At 44.5% G+C, this 16,674-nt stretch overlaps 2 protein-coding genes across 3 annotated transcripts; one reads left to right on the top strand and one right to left on the bottom strand.

Moving 5' to 3' along the window:
• Positions 1-729: 729 nt before the first annotated feature.
• On the bottom strand, positions 730-5,274 carry LOC140270063 (enhancer of rudimentary homolog). The gene is made up of 4 exons (XM_072365137.1): positions 5,184-5,274; positions 4,680-4,767; positions 3,239-3,359; positions 730-970 (listed from the first exon to the last, which is right to left on the bottom strand). The coding sequence occupies exons 1-4, from the start codon at positions 5,184-5,186 to the stop codon at positions 868-870; spliced, it is 315 nt and encodes a 104-aa protein (XP_072221238.1). The 5' UTR covers positions 5,187-5,274; the 3' UTR covers positions 730-867.
• Positions 5,275-5,519: 245 nt separating this feature from the next.
• Positions 5,520-16,674, top strand: psen1 (presenilin 1). Of its 2 annotated transcripts, none has more exons than XM_072365167.1 (11): positions 5,520-5,638; positions 6,316-6,399; positions 8,115-8,416; positions 8,890-9,031; positions 10,978-11,045; positions 11,135-11,355; positions 11,923-12,021; positions 12,748-12,840; positions 12,934-13,110; positions 14,076-14,194; positions 14,406-16,674. In XM_072365167.1, exons 2-11 carry the CDS (start codon positions 6,364-6,366, stop codon positions 14,559-14,561), a joined length of 1,413 nt encoding a protein of 470 aa, XP_072221268.1. In that variant the 5' UTR covers positions 5,520-5,638; positions 6,316-6,363; the 3' UTR covers positions 14,562-16,674. The 2 variants fall into 2 exon arrangements, with proteins under 2 accessions (XP_072221268.1, XP_072221267.1); XM_072365166.1 differs by having other exon boundaries at positions 5,520-5,642.

Below are 16,674 nucleotides of genomic sequence, written 5' to 3'. Positions count from 1 at the left end.
GTGCCAAAAAGGGGAGACATTTCCACGTGCGTCTTAAGAAAATCAGTCATACGGTAGACCAAGAGTAACGATAATGATGAATAGGTATTAGGTACATGAAAATGCACACTTTTGCACAACTGAACATTAGGGTGTAAAAGAGGGGAAATATAGAAAATCATCACCAAACCGGCAGAGCACGAGAAAAAGACAAGTAAAAGAACATGAATATACTGTACATCTGTTTAATGAAAACACAAAAGACATCAATAGAACGTTCATATTTTAGAATATCATTGATCTTTTAGTTCCAGTCCAACAGGATGTAAACATGATCCCACAAGAGGAGAAGAGAGACACGCTACAAAATAATACTGTCTGCAACAGTATTTTTGACCAAATAATGGTTAAACTACCCTGTGGAAGGCAAAGTACTGTCAAAAGAAGCCCCTCCCCATGGTCAGCAGCGGGCAAAGATGAGTAGAACAGACAAATATAAAAAAAAAAAAAAAAAGAAGAAGAAAAGGAGCAAGACAAACAAGGAAAAGAAAGTAAAACATTCAGCCTTGTATAAAAGAGCGGTTTAAGAGCGAGGGAAACTAAACAAGCAAATCTAAGAAGAACCGAACTAAGAGGAAGGACAGTAGAGAAGACAAGGTGAAAGATGTCGGTTAAAGAGACAAAAGAATGGGAGGATGGAACAGAAACAGGTGACGAAACAGAGAAAACCAGTGAACCACTTCAAAAAACTGTATTCAATGAGAATCTTTATTAATACATCAAACATTAAAATACAAAATCCAACTCCCCATGTGAAAAGAACAACATGAAAAACTTCTTGAAACTAGTTGCACACGCCTCTCGAACCCCTCCGCCTCCTCAGGAGCGTCACTTGGCTGCCTGCTGGGCCTGGCGGCGGAGCAGGACGTAGATCTTCTCTTTGATCCAGTCCTTGTTGTACGGCTGGTACGTCTGTGTGTCGGCGCGATACCTGAGCCAGCAGGAAAAACGCTGTTAATACCTTTTGAGTCGGTTTGGCGAGTTTGACCTCGTACATTTTTGACATGATGTTACTCTTTATTGTAAAAACATGCAAATTAAACTCTTTCCTCGTCCTCTGGGGGACGGAGGAGAGGGGGTGGTGGTAACTAAGAAGTTAGTCACGGAGAGAGGAAGAAGCACCGCATCCACCACTTAAACAGAGCCGTTGCTTCTATACACATTAGCTTGAACTTCCCATTTGAAAGCAGATAAAACCTCTTTCTGTAAACTGCCTGGGCTTCAGGCACCTTGGATTGCTGACCGTTCCACATCTCTGCAAAGCTAGACCTCATCTGCACTCACTGAACTATAAACCTGGGCCCCTTGTTTCCACGACCCAGCATATCACGTGGGGTTCTGCCTTTCATTTCAAAGGCATTATGAAACAGAAAGAGTGAAAACAAAGGTGTGAATATGGCGGGTTATATTCGTCTGTATCTGCCATGGAAGAGAAAAGTTGGAAGGAAACAATCTTTATCGCGGCACATCTGTGCCAACGAGCCATATTGGTCAGAGTCCAAAATAATACAAAGTAAAAGGAGACAAACTGAAGCTTTTAAACTTTCAGCAATTGAGCTAGTCTTTGAAGAAAAGGGTGAAAAATGAAGAAAAAGGCAATAAACCACTTTACTGCCTGTAACAGATCCATTCCCCTCCCCCTTTGCTCATACACTCCTGGGAATTCTGCTACGAACCATTGAAATGACAGTTTTGAGAAGCGGTAACGCACACTTTGACTCTAAATGTTAGGGGAGGGGCCAGAGAAAAGCGACCCCCAGGACTAAAAGAGACAGATTAGCTCAAAATGTTAAAACGTATCCACAATTTACATTTTATGTTCGCATTGCCAAACACAAGAATACACTGTCACCGCTTTCAATGACTAATCTAAAGGGAAAAGTTCCCATTTGGACATCGGAGGGGTTGCAGGATGGAGCTACACACACCCACAACTGTCAGACTGAAACAGAATTGGACTCCTGTCCAAAGAAAAACTGGAACTTTAGGACAAGTCGCTGCATGTTGATGTTTTACACGTTTCAACAACACGACTCGCTGCTGGGTCCAGCCCGAGTTCAGCACCACAGCAAACATGCTGGACGTCCCATTAGCAAGGAGAAAGTGTTTTCTGCTTTGTGACTACTTCCTGTTCTGCTGTGAGTCCAGGTGGGAGTGCTACACCCTCCCAGCCTGGATGCTGCTTTTTACTAAATGGATTCTTTTCCATGAAACCAGAGAAGCGAGTAAGGATATAAGGATTGATCTGGGTTTTTTTTGACCGGTGTTGTGCTCTCTCAGTCATTACGATCGATCCCAGTCGATGATCAGACTGGTTTTGTTCTAAAAGCCTGTTGCAAATGTTCTCACTGCAAAGATCACTGTGCACTCTGAATAAAAGCTTCTGCTAAATCAATTCAATGTAACGGACGCACATAGTGAAGGTGTGTGTCTGTGTCGCCTCACAACTGTCCTGTACCATGTTATGTTATGTAATGAAAAAACCCACGTGGCCAAATACACGTTTGCATTCACACCGTTAAGAGAAAGCAGCAACAACAAAGTGGATCTGAAGGGGTCCTCTGTGTGTTCACACCCATATTCAGCTCTGTCCACTTCTGATCAGATCACCAAGATGCATGTTGGCAACAGGTCTGAACTGGCCCTAAGACTAGATCCTCTTGCAGTGTTTTCTGGATGAACAGCCATAGAAGTGCACACTCATTGGACTTTTCCAAAAGGTGGACACAATGCAATGAAGTCTAATAGCTCCTGCACGTATAAGTTTAATGTAGCTCAGACTGGCCAGGTCCTTCAGTGCATACTCCATAGTTCCCGTCCTGTCCTTTTACCGAGAGGTAACAGAAAGCGCTGGTACACAGAAGAAGAAGAAGAAGAAGAAGCTCTTAACCACAACTACATCCTACGGATGTAAATCTGTCCAATTCACCTCTCAACGTGTCACCAAACGGTTGTAAAATACATTTCCTGCTTGTTTTGGTAATTGGTCAGCTCTCGTGCTTGTATGTTGGGACGAGGACAGCGGTGTGATTAAATGGCCCAGCTGACACATCACTGCAGCTCGATTTAACCGTGTGTGGAAACACAACGACAGGATTTCATGGTTTATTTTCCAGTACATCCGACTGCAATAAGTTTGGAAGACGTGTGCAAGCTTGTGCAACATATAACCAGCAGTTTCTTTTTGGGTCAAACTTACACCAAACAGCTGAGGTCAGCCAGGTCGTCGATGAAGTCAAATAGCTGGCTGATGTCGTACGTTATAGACGGGCTGTTGGGGTTCATTCTCTTTAGATGCTCCTCGTACATCTTGCACACACCTGTGCGGGGGATAGAAATACAACTCATTAGAGTCCTTGCTGTTAAACGACACATCCAGCAGCAAAATGCAGCGCAAGTTATTGTTGAGACACGTTTAATTATCGCTCGACGACTGATACCGACTAAAAGATTTGTGGGCGCATGTACTAAGTGTGCATTACTCATTTAATGGTTGTCATTTTGGTAGCTTTTGCATTTCTTTTTTCTTGTTTCTATTGTCAACACATTCATTCACTAACAAGCTAACAGTCCAGATTAATATTCACTGACAGATGGCGGCGACAGTCACTCTGGCTTCCATTATAAGCGTTTCAGACGCACTGATATTAACCCGTTAGCTGTGGGCTCTGTCCATGCGGTCACCGTAGTTTAGGATTTTGCACAGACGAGCACACATACTTTGACAAATACATTTTGCTACGGGTTTTCTGCTAAACTTCCACGTGCAAAGAGTTCTTAGCCCCTGGAAACTCGGGCTTCGGTGAAGATATTGGGAAAAACTCTGTTAATGGTGTTGTAGCGAGCGGGGTATAGCTCGCCACATCAAACTGTGCTCCTCCGATCTTCCCCGTGTTGGCTCGGCAACAGGAGACATCTTGTCCACAGGACTTTTGACATATCTGCACATAAAATGCAGGGCTACTCTTTTTAACTATACAAAATAATGGAGGCATCAGAGTGTGCTGTGGAGTTAACTCCTACACAATCCAACACACTGTCAGTTTTGGATGGCACCCAACGGGAATAACTCCATTTCCAAAATACCCACTTATCCAAAGTGTCCAAGGCTTCACCCCGTCCTAAAAGTCACAGGCGATCACACCCGACTTTATCCACCTTGAGGCTGACCACTAACCCATGTGAGATTCTACAAACCTTTTAAAGTAAAGTCTAACTGTTAAAAAAACTATTTACCCTCCGGTATTAATAAAGTCATAATGAACCCACACGCTCACCTTAATAACTGACAAACCCATCAAACGAAAAAATTTCAGTAAAGACAATAACACGGGAAATATTAATCACATGTCACAGCCACGTTAGCTACACGCTTCTAAACTGTGAGGAAAACTATTAACTGTTGAGATTCATACTAGATTGGAAGAGTTTTGAAAATGAAACAAGATCTCATTCAGTGACATTTCCTATGCAATATCCAAATAGTCCCAGATGGGGTTGCCATTGGGGTTGTCTTTCATTCAAGCACCGGAAAACACAGTTAAATGCATACGATGGCTAGTACCCTTTTAAATGCTCATTCGTGTCACCCTAGACTTAGTTCTTCAAATAGCACAATGCACATAACCACTTCCGCTTACCCTCCATACACTCGTTGACCGATTCATAATCAGCATACGTCCGTCCCTCTGGCCTCTTTGTGGGCTGCACAAGCAGGATGGTGTGAGACTGAAAAAACAAATACATATTGTTAGAGCCTGAATCAACCAGTCATTTCAATGCCTTACTAACACATTAACCTGGTTTAGCCGAATTAATGTGTGAAATCACGAGTCAGAAATGATTTTTTCTCACAATTCTATCAGTGAGACGGAGAACACATGAACTTATTTTATTTTATAGTAGGAAATAAAACCCTGTCTAGTCCGGGAAACAGTTTTCTTTCATGATATAAACAAAAGACTTTTGGGAGTAAAAATCAACCAACGATAAGTTAACAAGCTATGCCACAATGCCCCACATTCGTGTGAACTATCGTTAGCAAAGAGCAACCGTCGCTACCAAACGCCATAAAAAAGAATAACACTATATAACAGAAGTATGCATATGTCTGCTCTATAAGCCTCGTATTAAACCATACAAACCATGTTTTCAGAGTTTTATCAGGTAGCTTTCGGTCGAATTTCTGGGATCCTTGCTACTCTGAGCGAGTTGACCTTCGTCACCGGAAGAACAACTAGACGACAAAGAAAAAAGCGGAAGTTTTGCAAGCTTATATTGAATTCATTCCATTTTTATATGCTTTTGCGGCTAACTATGGCTAAAAAATAACAGTAAAAATCATTATGCACACACATAAACCGATGTTAAACCCTTCCTTTTCGTTAAAACATCTACAAATGAAAATAAAAAACACAAACAAATCTTATACAGCGGTTGAGAACCTGAACGCTCCATGACTCCATGTGAGCAGGAAGTAATTTACATCAACGACCGGATGTTCGGTGAGAAGACAGGAACAACAAAGAAGTGGAGAAAGTACCCGGGTTTAAAAGCTTCATCGCTAACACAATATTAAAGAAAATATCGACTTTGCGTTGTAGGTAAGCGTGGTTCTTTTATGACCGCTCCTAAAGAACTGTACTTAATTTGCGCTATTACCCAGATTCCCCGGCAGCGTTAGCCGCCCAACGCGGCCGCTACTTGTTGTGCCGTAATAACATTATTGGCTAACAAGCCTTTGTTGCCAGTCGCTAATGGTAAAGTATCCATGGGAGTTTTTGAATACAGTTACATCATTAGCGTTATCATTCGTGTATTTTTGTCTCATTACCATGTAACTTGTCTAAGTAGCTGAAATGCTAACCTCTAGCAGCTTATCAAATATTAAACATTTATGTTTTCTGGGCGTGTAATCAGTGCCGTGAACGTTGCATCCCCATGCGTTTTTTTTGGGAGGGGGGGTTTGGACCAGTGATAATCATCATATGTAGAGAATTGTTTATAAGTAGCAATGTTATTTGTGACAAGATTGATAAATGCTTACAAACTTATAGGAATCCTAAATTCTAATAAACGCTATTTCACAAGGAAGTTACAGTCAGGAATAAATGTTTGTAATCAGTCTATTTCATAGAAAATCTAACAAGCTACATAATACGCAACATCCTTTCTCTTCACACCCTCAATTGGATTCATTGACGTTGATGTGATGCCGTTACTACATTAATTTCTGGCGCCACATGCATAACTCTGTCTTCTGTTCTCTTTCATCAGGCTAAAAGAGTTTGGTTTGCATGTGAGGACAAGTTAACCAGGCCAACCATGGCAAACAATGCAGAGGATATGGAAAGCAATATGGTCAGTGCAAAAGCATGTGTCAGAACTGCTCTAAAGCTGTGTCTGTTTGTCTGTTCACTGTATTGGGTAATGATTACCCAACAATCTTGGCTCTGTGCAAGGCAAAGTTTCCGTGTTAGGGCACTGACGAAAGACAGAACTGTTCCTCTGGCAGTTTGTGATGCCATGCATCAGCTGGGGCTCTCAATCTGCTGAGTTTGGTCTTATTTGGCCTTTGCAATAATAAATTGCTTTGAGGTGATAGTTAGTTTTGATAAGGAATGTTGTAGGTTTACAGTACCCAGGCAAACTAATTAGACTGTAGCAAAGTCATTAAACTTTGAACCACTAAGGTTCAAAGAGGAGCATTAAGAAGATAAATGCTATGTTTATTCTCTCCAGGTTGCTGTTACAGTAAATAAGGTGCTACCTTTACAACTGATAGAAAAAAATCAAAGTCCCCATTGACTGCCAGACGCATCTCAACAACCCCAAACCTTGTCAAAAGCTTTGTTTACCCCATAAGAGTTGAACTTGTGAAACGGTGCTTCACGGTGTTGAGGATCCACAAAACATTTAATTTCTGTCTTGAATGGAATATCCAAGGTCAGGCTAGAAATGACACGTAATACGTACTACTGCTGAAGTGCTATTAAAGTGCTGGTTAATGTAACGGTAAATCAGTAAAGTGGTCTGTATCTCACGTGCGCACAGGACCAGCGCTGGCTTTATTCCCAGGGCTGAGACACAATGCAGTGAACCACACAGTGAGGTCATTTTTTATGGCAGCCTGTAGAAGAGCCAAGAGGGATTTCACTGATCAGATTTATTCTCTGAGATGCCTCCTTCCATAATTTCTCTGGAACTAGTTGGATTGCTTCGTGTCCTCGCCACCACAGGTCTTTACTTGTCTTGTAGTCTGGAAGTTTCAGTTCACACAGTCGGGACAGATCGTCAGGGTAAATAACAGTGAGAAAAGTGGTGTTATCTTTATGTAACTACGCCAGTGAGCCAGTTCCCAGACATCTTGATCGTGGTAAACAATTAAAACTGGCAACTGGACTTCTGATTGGTTAAATGATTAAACATTAAAAGCCTGGAACTCTCTGGCAGTCACATAGAAAGCAGGAGTTCTCTCTGTGATGGGGTGAAAGGTCTTCAAAACCAAAAAGACTTATTACATGATCTTAGTGGCCAGTTTGGGACTGTTTTAGAATGCTTTTTCAACAAAACCTTAGGCCGTAATAGATTTGGCACCTAGGTTTCATTTGTAACATGTCGGCCTTGTTAGGCAGAGAGGATAATTACTTGATGAATTTGAGCCAATAATATATGTGGCCGATCAGAACTTTCCAAATATGAGCACTCCTGCCCTGTAAAGTTGCCTTGAAATGTAAAATTCGTCCCCGGGGTTATTACAGCAGTAACAGGGCTGGTCAAAGGGATGTTTGTTCAGAGCTTGGACCGACAGAAAGTAACAGAGGAGAGAAAGGCGTGACAAAAACCCAGCAAACAAGGCTGAACCAGCGCTGTGGCTGCTGCTTTGTTGCCCGTTTTTTCCCCGTTCTGTGGAGCTCTTCCTGTTCAGCTCACTTTGTTTTCTTTTGTAAAATCTCTCCACACTCAGTCTATCTTGCTTTAAAACCCACAGATATTTGCTTTTTAATCGTGTCTTTGCACATTTTTAGATACTAAGCGCACACAGAAAATAACGCTTTGTTTTTTCCGAACAACAGGACCAACAGCAGGCCAGTACGGTTTCAGAACCCTCCCAGCAGCGACAGGAGGCAGCAGGGACCAGAGTGCGGTCCAGAGGAGGTGATGGTGGGGGTAGCAGCCCAGAGCAGAATGGACAGCCTCCTGCCGCTCGGCCTCCCCTTGTGGTGGATGCCGAAGACGATGAGGATGAGGAGCTGACCTTGAAATATGGGGCCAAACACGTCATCATGCTCTTTGTTCCCGTGACGCTCTGCATGGTGGTTGTTGTGGCAACCATAAAGTCTGTCGGCTTCTACACCCAGAATGACGGCCAGAGATTGTGAGTGCTATGACCCATTTTCAGCTGATGGTGAGAGAAAGGGAACTAATGTGGGCCAGTTTCAGCTCCACTCAGAACTTAGTATGCAGGCATATATATATATATATATATATATATATATATATATATATATATATATATGCAAAGAAAGGGAACTTCCTGTGCCGAATGAGATCCTAAAAGAAGCGCTGAACCTCTTAGATGAAAAGGATGGATGGATGGATGGATGGATGGATTTTTTTTCCAACTGGTGTTCGAATGACATGCAATGGAGCAGCTTTGCCACTAGGTGGAGTCGATGTAATGTTCTGCGTATCCCGTCGGCTTAGTTTGAGTACGGACACTGGAGTGTAATTGCATTGTGGCTCGGAGTACATAAACATACCAGTTTTTTATTTATTGTTGTTTAAACACTCTGGAAATAGCAGTTGACTTAAATGCCAAGTAATGTGTGCTTGTGATATCACCCCCAGGATCTACACTCCATTCCCCGAAGACACAGACACAGTTGGACAGAGAGCTGTCAACTCCATCCTGAACGCCACCATCATGATCACCGTGATCATCGTCATGACCTTGGTGCTGGTTCTGTTATACAAGTATCGCTGCTACAAGGTACAGACTAAAGCTCGATTTATACCCCGAATACACTGCATGTGGTAGAAGTAGAAGGCAACTGATGCTATACATAGATCAGCAGAACCATGAAAACGCGATAATTACACGTCATGATATAACTGCAACACATTAAATATAAGTTTGGATTCAGGGAAGCACAACATACCCAAGAGTCCAACCCCAATTGTTGCAGTCAGCACTGAAGTTGCTTCAGTTAGATTTTTAAGAGTTGTTACAAATAACCGTAATAACTTCACCTTTCAATTAAGTCTCCGTAAAACAGCTCATAGGCTAATGTTCTCCTGCCCCGTAATTCTGTCAGAAACGAGATTCTGGAGCAAATAGGAAGCTCATCTCTGTTACTGCATAACATGGGTCACAAGAAATCCACGAAAGAAGCAGCACATGAACGTGAGGCGTGTTCCCGCTGGCACTTAGAGTGATGGAGACGGAAATCATATTGAATGTGTCATCGCTGTTGGGTCAATTTATTCATCATTTGAATGACACATCTTTACGTATGTGAAGCTCAGTGAATTGCACCACAGGCTCGGGCTGTGCAGATGACAAGAATAACAGGCCTTCCCCGTCTGTACACACGCATCCGCTGGGTGAAATAACTCTTTGAGATCACAGATTCAGTCAATAAAATTAGGGCTGGGCACATTAACGCGTTATTTTTGTGTTAACTAATGAATTAATTATCACTGACAATTATTTGTCTCCCGTTAACGCAGTGTTTATTATTTATTCTGTTGCTCACCGGCTTTTATTTTGAAAAGGTCCATCGTGGGCGAGCCTAGCATGTAGCTCACAGGAAACAGTCAGGAAAGAAAAGAATGGCGGCTGAAGCGGGCTAAACGAACATGGAGAAGGTTACGGAACTTTTACACGGTCATTTTCACTTGAAGGTTCTTCCAGAAGACGCAGTCGACAGAGCCAAAGTTATTTGTAAGCACTGCAACGTTGAATTGTCTTCCAGCATATGACTGCACAGTTCCAATAAAAGTGCGTTTTATGCTACTTTTGAATTCATTTTTGGATTTTGCGTGTAACAATGTGATTAATCACAGGAAATCATGCGATTAACGCGATTAAACAATTTAAAGCCCTAAAAATGTCCTGATTTATTTTTTAAACCACTTATCTGGTCACAGTTTGAGCAGAGACCCCCCCCCCGACCTTCCTCTCACCAGCTCTTACGGACACAGAGACATTCCCAGTCAAGAAATCTAATCTGTCCTATGAGTTGTGGGTCTCCTCTGAGGCCGTGTCCCAGCGGGTCATGTCTGAAACACCTCTCATGGAGCCTCAGCGTGGAGCCAGGCCTGGGGGGGGGGAGGCTCATCAAGCGTCTGGCAGTCAGGCCTTTGCCCGTGGGGCCCGGCTGGGTGCAGCCTAAATGAGCCACATAGGACCACCCACCACCTGCAGGAAGTGCTGTATGATCCTGTGTATAGTGGCGACTTCTGAAACTGCCTTTAGGGGTGTCATCAGATTCTTCTTCTTCTTCTTCTTCTTCTTCTTCTTCTTCTTTTTTTAATCGTGTTTTTTAAGAACTGATTGACAGAGCCTGTTCATTGATTTGGGTCTGCTCTCAGGACCGATGCAGGGGCTGTTCTTTCAACCCTCATCAGCAGAATGTAGCCACGGTTTGTCCAACATGTTGCTCTTGATAAAAGGCACTAAGCTTCAATCGATCATTAGCCTTCCTAAATGAAATCCCAGCCGCCCGTCCACCCGGTCTTTTCTGCGTTCTCTGGAAAGAGCTGCGGGGCTAATGGTAGAATGAGGGGCAACAAGAACAGTTCGTAGGTCGATAATAAATCACATCTTGTAAATATACACTGGCATTTAATGAGATTTGTTGAGCTCCTTTTTTATTCAGACAACCACGGTTTAATCAATCGGTCAATGAGCCTCTCTTGTTTTTGAATTCTCAGGTGATCCAAGGCTGGCTCTTCCTCTCCTCCCTCCTCTTGCTCTTCTTCTTTTCCTACATCTACCTCAAGTAAGCTGCACACCCCAACATTTCAACAGATTTTCCACACGTGCGATTGGTTTCTTTTTGGAGTGTCGAGCCTTTGCTCTTCCCAACAGAGAGGTTTTCAAGACCTACAACGTGGCCATGGACTACTTCACCTCGGCGATAATAATTTGGAATTTTGGAGTGGTGGGCATGATGTGCATTCACTGGAAAGGACCGCTGCGGCTCCAGCAGGCCTACCTCATCATGATCAGCGCCCTGATGGCCCTGGTTTTCATCAAGTACCTGCCAGAGTGGACGGCCTGGCTCATATTAGCCGTCATATCTGTTTACGGTAAGAAACGCTCATCTACTTTTTGACCTCCTGTGTGTTTTTTTACAGATGAAAGTCTTTCTCCAACCTTTGAAGATGCTTTCATGCCCCTCCTATGTCAGTCTGCTTTCCTTTAGCACTTGATCTAAGGACAGCAACAGACAAAGTTTAGATAGCACATGCACCATTTTTCTTTTGGACCAAAACAATGTCAGAAAAATCCTTTTTAAACCTTTTTTGGATTTTTAAAAGATTGATTCAGTTTGAAACAGACACTCATTCTTATGTTCCTTTTTCTCTCCACTGGTTGTTAAGGAATATAAAGAGGAAAGAAACATCACTGGCTTGCTAAAAAGAAAAGGCCTGTGTCTCCAGACCTGAAATACTTACTCAGGTTCTTTAAACAGCGAGCTGAAAAGTCTGGAGTGGATTCCAGTGCTCTCATTTCTTAAAGGAAGGGCAGCATTTGAGGCTGCAGCAGCAAGACGCTGTGCGTTGGCCTGCTTGTTATCACAGATGTCCCGTGTAAAAGCCTTTGTTTGGTGTTCGACATCATTGATCTGACTCCTGTCTTCTTTCGCCTCACAGATCTGCTGGCGGTGCTCTGTCCCAAAGGGCCTCTGAGGATCCTTGTTGAGACGGCCCAGGAGAGGAATGAACCCATCTTTCCAGCTCTTATCTACTCCTGTAAGATGGACAGCGACTCCAGACTAGAAACATTATGTGAACGTTTCGTTTGAATGAAATATGGGATTGAAAAAAAAAAAAAGTTTAAAAAAAAAAGAGACACTGAATTTTCAAACGTCAGAGCACTTTCCCTCCTAAAGTCACTTTTCCTCAGATTTGACATCACTTTCCTTCATCTCACAGTGTTTCGTACTCACACTTCCAAGCTGTTCAGGCTCCTCAACAACTTTTGATGCTTTCATTTGACCCTTTCCAGTTTTTCCCCCTTTTTTCGCTTTAAATGGCACTTTTTCCTTCAGTCTGGTGTGATAATTTAACTGTAATATGATCCAAGGAAGACAATAACCAAACATTTACTATTTACAAACATTTTAAAGTTTTACTTTAACACTTTAGCACTTTTAGTGCTTTGACTTCAGATGAAAGTCGAGCTTTTCGTTCAATTCTTCTGTTACATTCAACTCAGCCGTTTGTGCGAAGAATTCAGCTGCATATCAGCTCAAATCTAACCACTTTTTTAATTAAGTTGTCTTCTCTGAAGCTTCCATTAGACTTCCTAACACACAAACTAAAGTACAATCATATATCAAAAGCTAAAAAGAACCAAGTAAAATATTTCAGTGGGAGCAGTTGACCCTTTATTATTCATTATTCTATATTTTTGGGGGTTTATTTTTAACTTTTGGAGAAATTTCAATCTTTCCTCCTATTTCACTTCTTCTCCAGCTACAATGGTGTGGCTCGTCAACATGGCAGACACCGACGGGCCAAAGAGGAACTCAACAGAAGCAGGTTTGCCTCAACAAGAGACTCCAGAAGGTGAGAGTTAACTGATCAGAGTTAAATCGGGCTGCTTGGGCTGTTTTCCAAAGTGTGTGATTGTTCCTAAATTTGGTCGGCATCTTTCATCAGCGGCGGTGGCGTCTCCAGCCCCCTCGAGTCTGTCACAGGACGACGGAGGCTTCACCCCCTCCTGGGTCAACCAGCAGCAGCACCAGCTGGGGCCCCTCCAGACTACAGAGGAGACCAGACGGGAGATCCAGCAGATGCCCTCCGCCCGCCCCCCCGTGGAAGACGACGATGAGGAGAGTGAGTGCTGAAAGCAGATCATTAAACATTTTGAGTTTAGCTGAGTTCCAGGTTCGATCCCCAGCTGGGGCCTTTCTGTGCGGAGTCTGCATGTTCTCCCCGTGTGGGCGGGGGTTCTCTCCGGTACTCCGGCTTCCTCCCACCGTCCAAAAACATGCGTTAGGTTAACTGGTGTCTCTGAAACTGTCCTTAGGAGTGAGTGTGAGCGTGGCTGTTTGTCTCTGTGTGGTGCTGTGATGGACTAGCGACCTGTCCAGGGTGGGATAGGCTCCAGCCCCCCCACTGTTCTTTCTCTTTAGCTCTGCTTTTACCCTCGAACCGTTTTCCATTCAGTGACTGCTCGACCTTCATGTGAAGGCGTTCTGCAGTGGATCGTCTTTTCTGCCTGCTCATGAGCACGGTGATTCAGTCGTTGCTAAGATGTTCTGCAGAGCACAGCAAGCTGGAGAACCAGGAGATCAGTCGTGACATTTAAAGCAGCTTTGATCAGATAAGCTTAGTTTCTTTCCTCTTTATATTCTTTAAATCTTGTATTGTAACACACATGAAGCGTCGTTGGACGAACATGTTTCAATATTTCTATATGTAGCTTTAGAAATGGGGTTTCTCCCCCTACCCTGATATGGGGCTGAGCTCTGTAATTCAGAATGTTTCCACTCCCGGTGTGTAATCATCACCTTTCAGTTCTTTTCTCCCTGACACATTTTAGGAATGTTTTTCTGGGACATCTGTGTGTGTGTGTGTGTGTGAATGCTACCGTTTTTAGTCGATGCAGATTAGGAAGCAATTATTCAAAGCAATTGCTAGGTTTGGTGTCCACACCATTTGGGGGTGCCAGTTTCTGTAAATAGGAGATCAGAGATCCTGTTTTCAGAGTAATTACAGCTGAGAAAAGGTTTCCAGGAGGGTGGAGGGTATATTTGAATTGACTACACCCTGAATGTGGTGACCTCCTGTGTTCTCAGGGGGCGTAAAGCTGGGGCTCGGAGACTTCATCTTCTACAGCATGCTGGTGGGAAAGGCCTCAGCCGCAGCCAGCGGTGACTGGAACACCACACTCGCCTGCTTCGTAGCCATCCTCATTGTGAGTGACCAGCTGCTCATTTTCACGTCAGGCCCAAGTCACCGCAGCCTCATTGCTGTCTCGGCACATCTAACCGCTCTTTATGTGAACCTCTTGACTGTTGAACAGTCTGTTCTGTTTTGTTTCCCCTCACAGATGAGTTTGTCTGGAACATAACCACTCGCTGTGCTCTGTCCTCTGTGTTTTTGTCTTGTTTGTCTCTCCCCCGCAGGGCTTGTGTCTGACCCTGCTCCTCCTCGCCATCTTCAAGAAAGCGCTGCCTGCCCTGCCCATCTCCATTTTTTTTGGCCTGGTCTTCTACTTCGCCACGGACAACTTGGTACGGCCCTTCATGGACAAGCTGGCGCTGCACCAGTTCTACATTTAGCAGGACGCTGCCCTGATAACCCTCACCCACACACAGCTCTCCAGGCCAACTACACGAGAGCGCTCAATCCACAGCCGGGGGAACAAAGGCCGATGCAGCGGCCCATCCACGCCCCCTCTTAAGAACTCATGATGCTGGGATACAAGTTGTTTTTGCTCTGCCTTTCTTTCTGGAGCCAAAAGAGGGTAACCCCCCCCACAGCTGTTATTAAATATTTTATTTCACTTTTAAACCAAGAAGTGACATGTCTCTCATTCCAAGTGGGACTTCATCTTCAATTTGTCAACCAGTGGTCTCAGGCACAATCCAGACTTAAGTGGGAATATTTTATCTTTATTAACGCAGGGGAGCTTTGCAAGAGCCCGTCCGCTCTTTATTTTTCAGCAGAGCCCTGCGTCATATCCACACGTTCCACAGTCTTCTACAAATGGAGCTTTACAGCAGGTGCCTTCCTCAGGGACACCTAGGTGGTAGCTGTTGAGAGAAAGGAGACTGAGATCTCTCATCAAAGACTTTATTCCGACATCTTTCCTGCCACAAGTCCATTCTCACGCCACTCCCAAACTAAACCTGAGATTACGAAGCCTTCATCAAAGGAATGGACGGTCAACACAGCTTATAGATAGAAATGTGTAGTTTGATGTATGGTGTATGAGACGTCAGTCCACCAGAGTGTGCTTTCCTCGCTGCTGTTAAAAGTGTTTAAAATCTTCTTTTCTTCTTTTCTTTTAACACTTTAGACACAAAATTCAAAGAGCTGAAACTGGACTGACACAAAAATGTACGCTGCTTTCAGCAAGTGGCCCATTCCGATGTGAAATGATTTCCTCATTAGAGTAGAACCACGAGTTTACCTGCTCTCCAGTGTCACATTTGAATTCGCACGACGAAGGGGGAGGAAGGGACACACGGCGTCAGGTCTGCCGCACAGTTCTACCACGCACTTCTGCCGCTGCACTTCTGCCGCAGCAGTTCTGTTGCAGCAGTTCAGCCGCAGCAGTTCAGCCGCACAGTTCTACCACGCACTTCTGCCGCTGCACTTCTGCCGCAGCAGTTCTGTTGCAGCAGTTCAGCCGCAGCAGTTCAGCCGCACAGTTCTACCACGCACTTCTGCCGCTGCACTTCTGCCGCAGCAGTTCTGTTGCAGCAGTTCAGCCGCAGCAGTTCAGCCGCACAGTTCTACCACGCACTTCTGCCGCTGCACTTCTGCCGCAGCAGTTCTGCAGCAGCAGTTCAGCCGCAGCAGTTCAGCCGCGCAGTTTTGTCGCAGCAGTTTTGTCGCAGCAGTTTTGTCGCAGCAGCAGTTCAGCAGCAGCAGTTCAGCCGCAGCAGTTCAGCAGCAGCAGTTCTGCCGCAGCAGTTCTGCCGCAGCAGTTCTGCCGCAGCAGTTCTGCCGCAGCAGTTCTGTCGCAGCAGTTCAGCAGCAGCAGTTCAGCAGCACAGTTCTACCGCAGCAGTTCAGCCACAGCAGTTCAGCAGCAGCAGTTCAGCCGCAGCAGTTCAGCAGCAGCAGTTCAGCCGCAGCAGTTCAGCAGCAGCAGTTCTGCCGCAGCAGTTCTGCCGCAGCAGTTCTGCCGCAGCAGTTCTGCCGCAGCAGTTCTGTCGCAGCAGTTCAGCAGCAGCAGTTCAGCAGCACAGTTCTACCGCAGCAGTTCAGCCACAGCAGTTCAGCAGCAGCAGTTCAGCCGCAGCAGTTCAGCAGCAGCAGTTCAGCCGCGCAGTTCTGCCGCAGCAGTTCAGCCGCAGCAGTTGGAGTTTCAGTGCCTTGCTCAAGGTCATTTCAATAGTTGCTGTTGTTACTGTGTGACAGAAGCTCATTCGTTCGTTGTCCGAACCCGCTTCATCCTGTTGCGGGGGGGCTGGAACCTGTCCCAGCTGTTAGGTGTGACAGAAATGTGCTTTTGGTTCTCTTCCCTGTATGTCAGCATGTTTATTGTTTGTGTTTTCTGTACATCTGGACTGTTTTTGAATGAGTTTTTTCTCAACTTGTCCGAGGATTGTAACTGGTGATCATCTGGTCACAAAGTCCGAACCTTTAGGCTACAGCTGCCCTCACGATGCCCGCCTGGTGCTGTTTGGAACTATGCTACATTAAACACTGAAATTATTTCAG

The sequence above is a fragment of the Leuresthes tenuis genome, unplaced genomic scaffold (genome assembly GCF_036924035.1).
Source record: "Leuresthes tenuis unplaced genomic scaffold, fLeuTen1.0.hap1 SCAF_15, whole genome shotgun sequence".
Lineage (NCBI taxonomy): Eukaryota > Metazoa > Chordata > Actinopteri > Atheriniformes > Atherinopsidae > Leuresthes > Leuresthes tenuis.
Note: the sequence above shows the minus strand (reverse complement) of the source record. Positions and strands in the feature narration are given on the sequence as shown.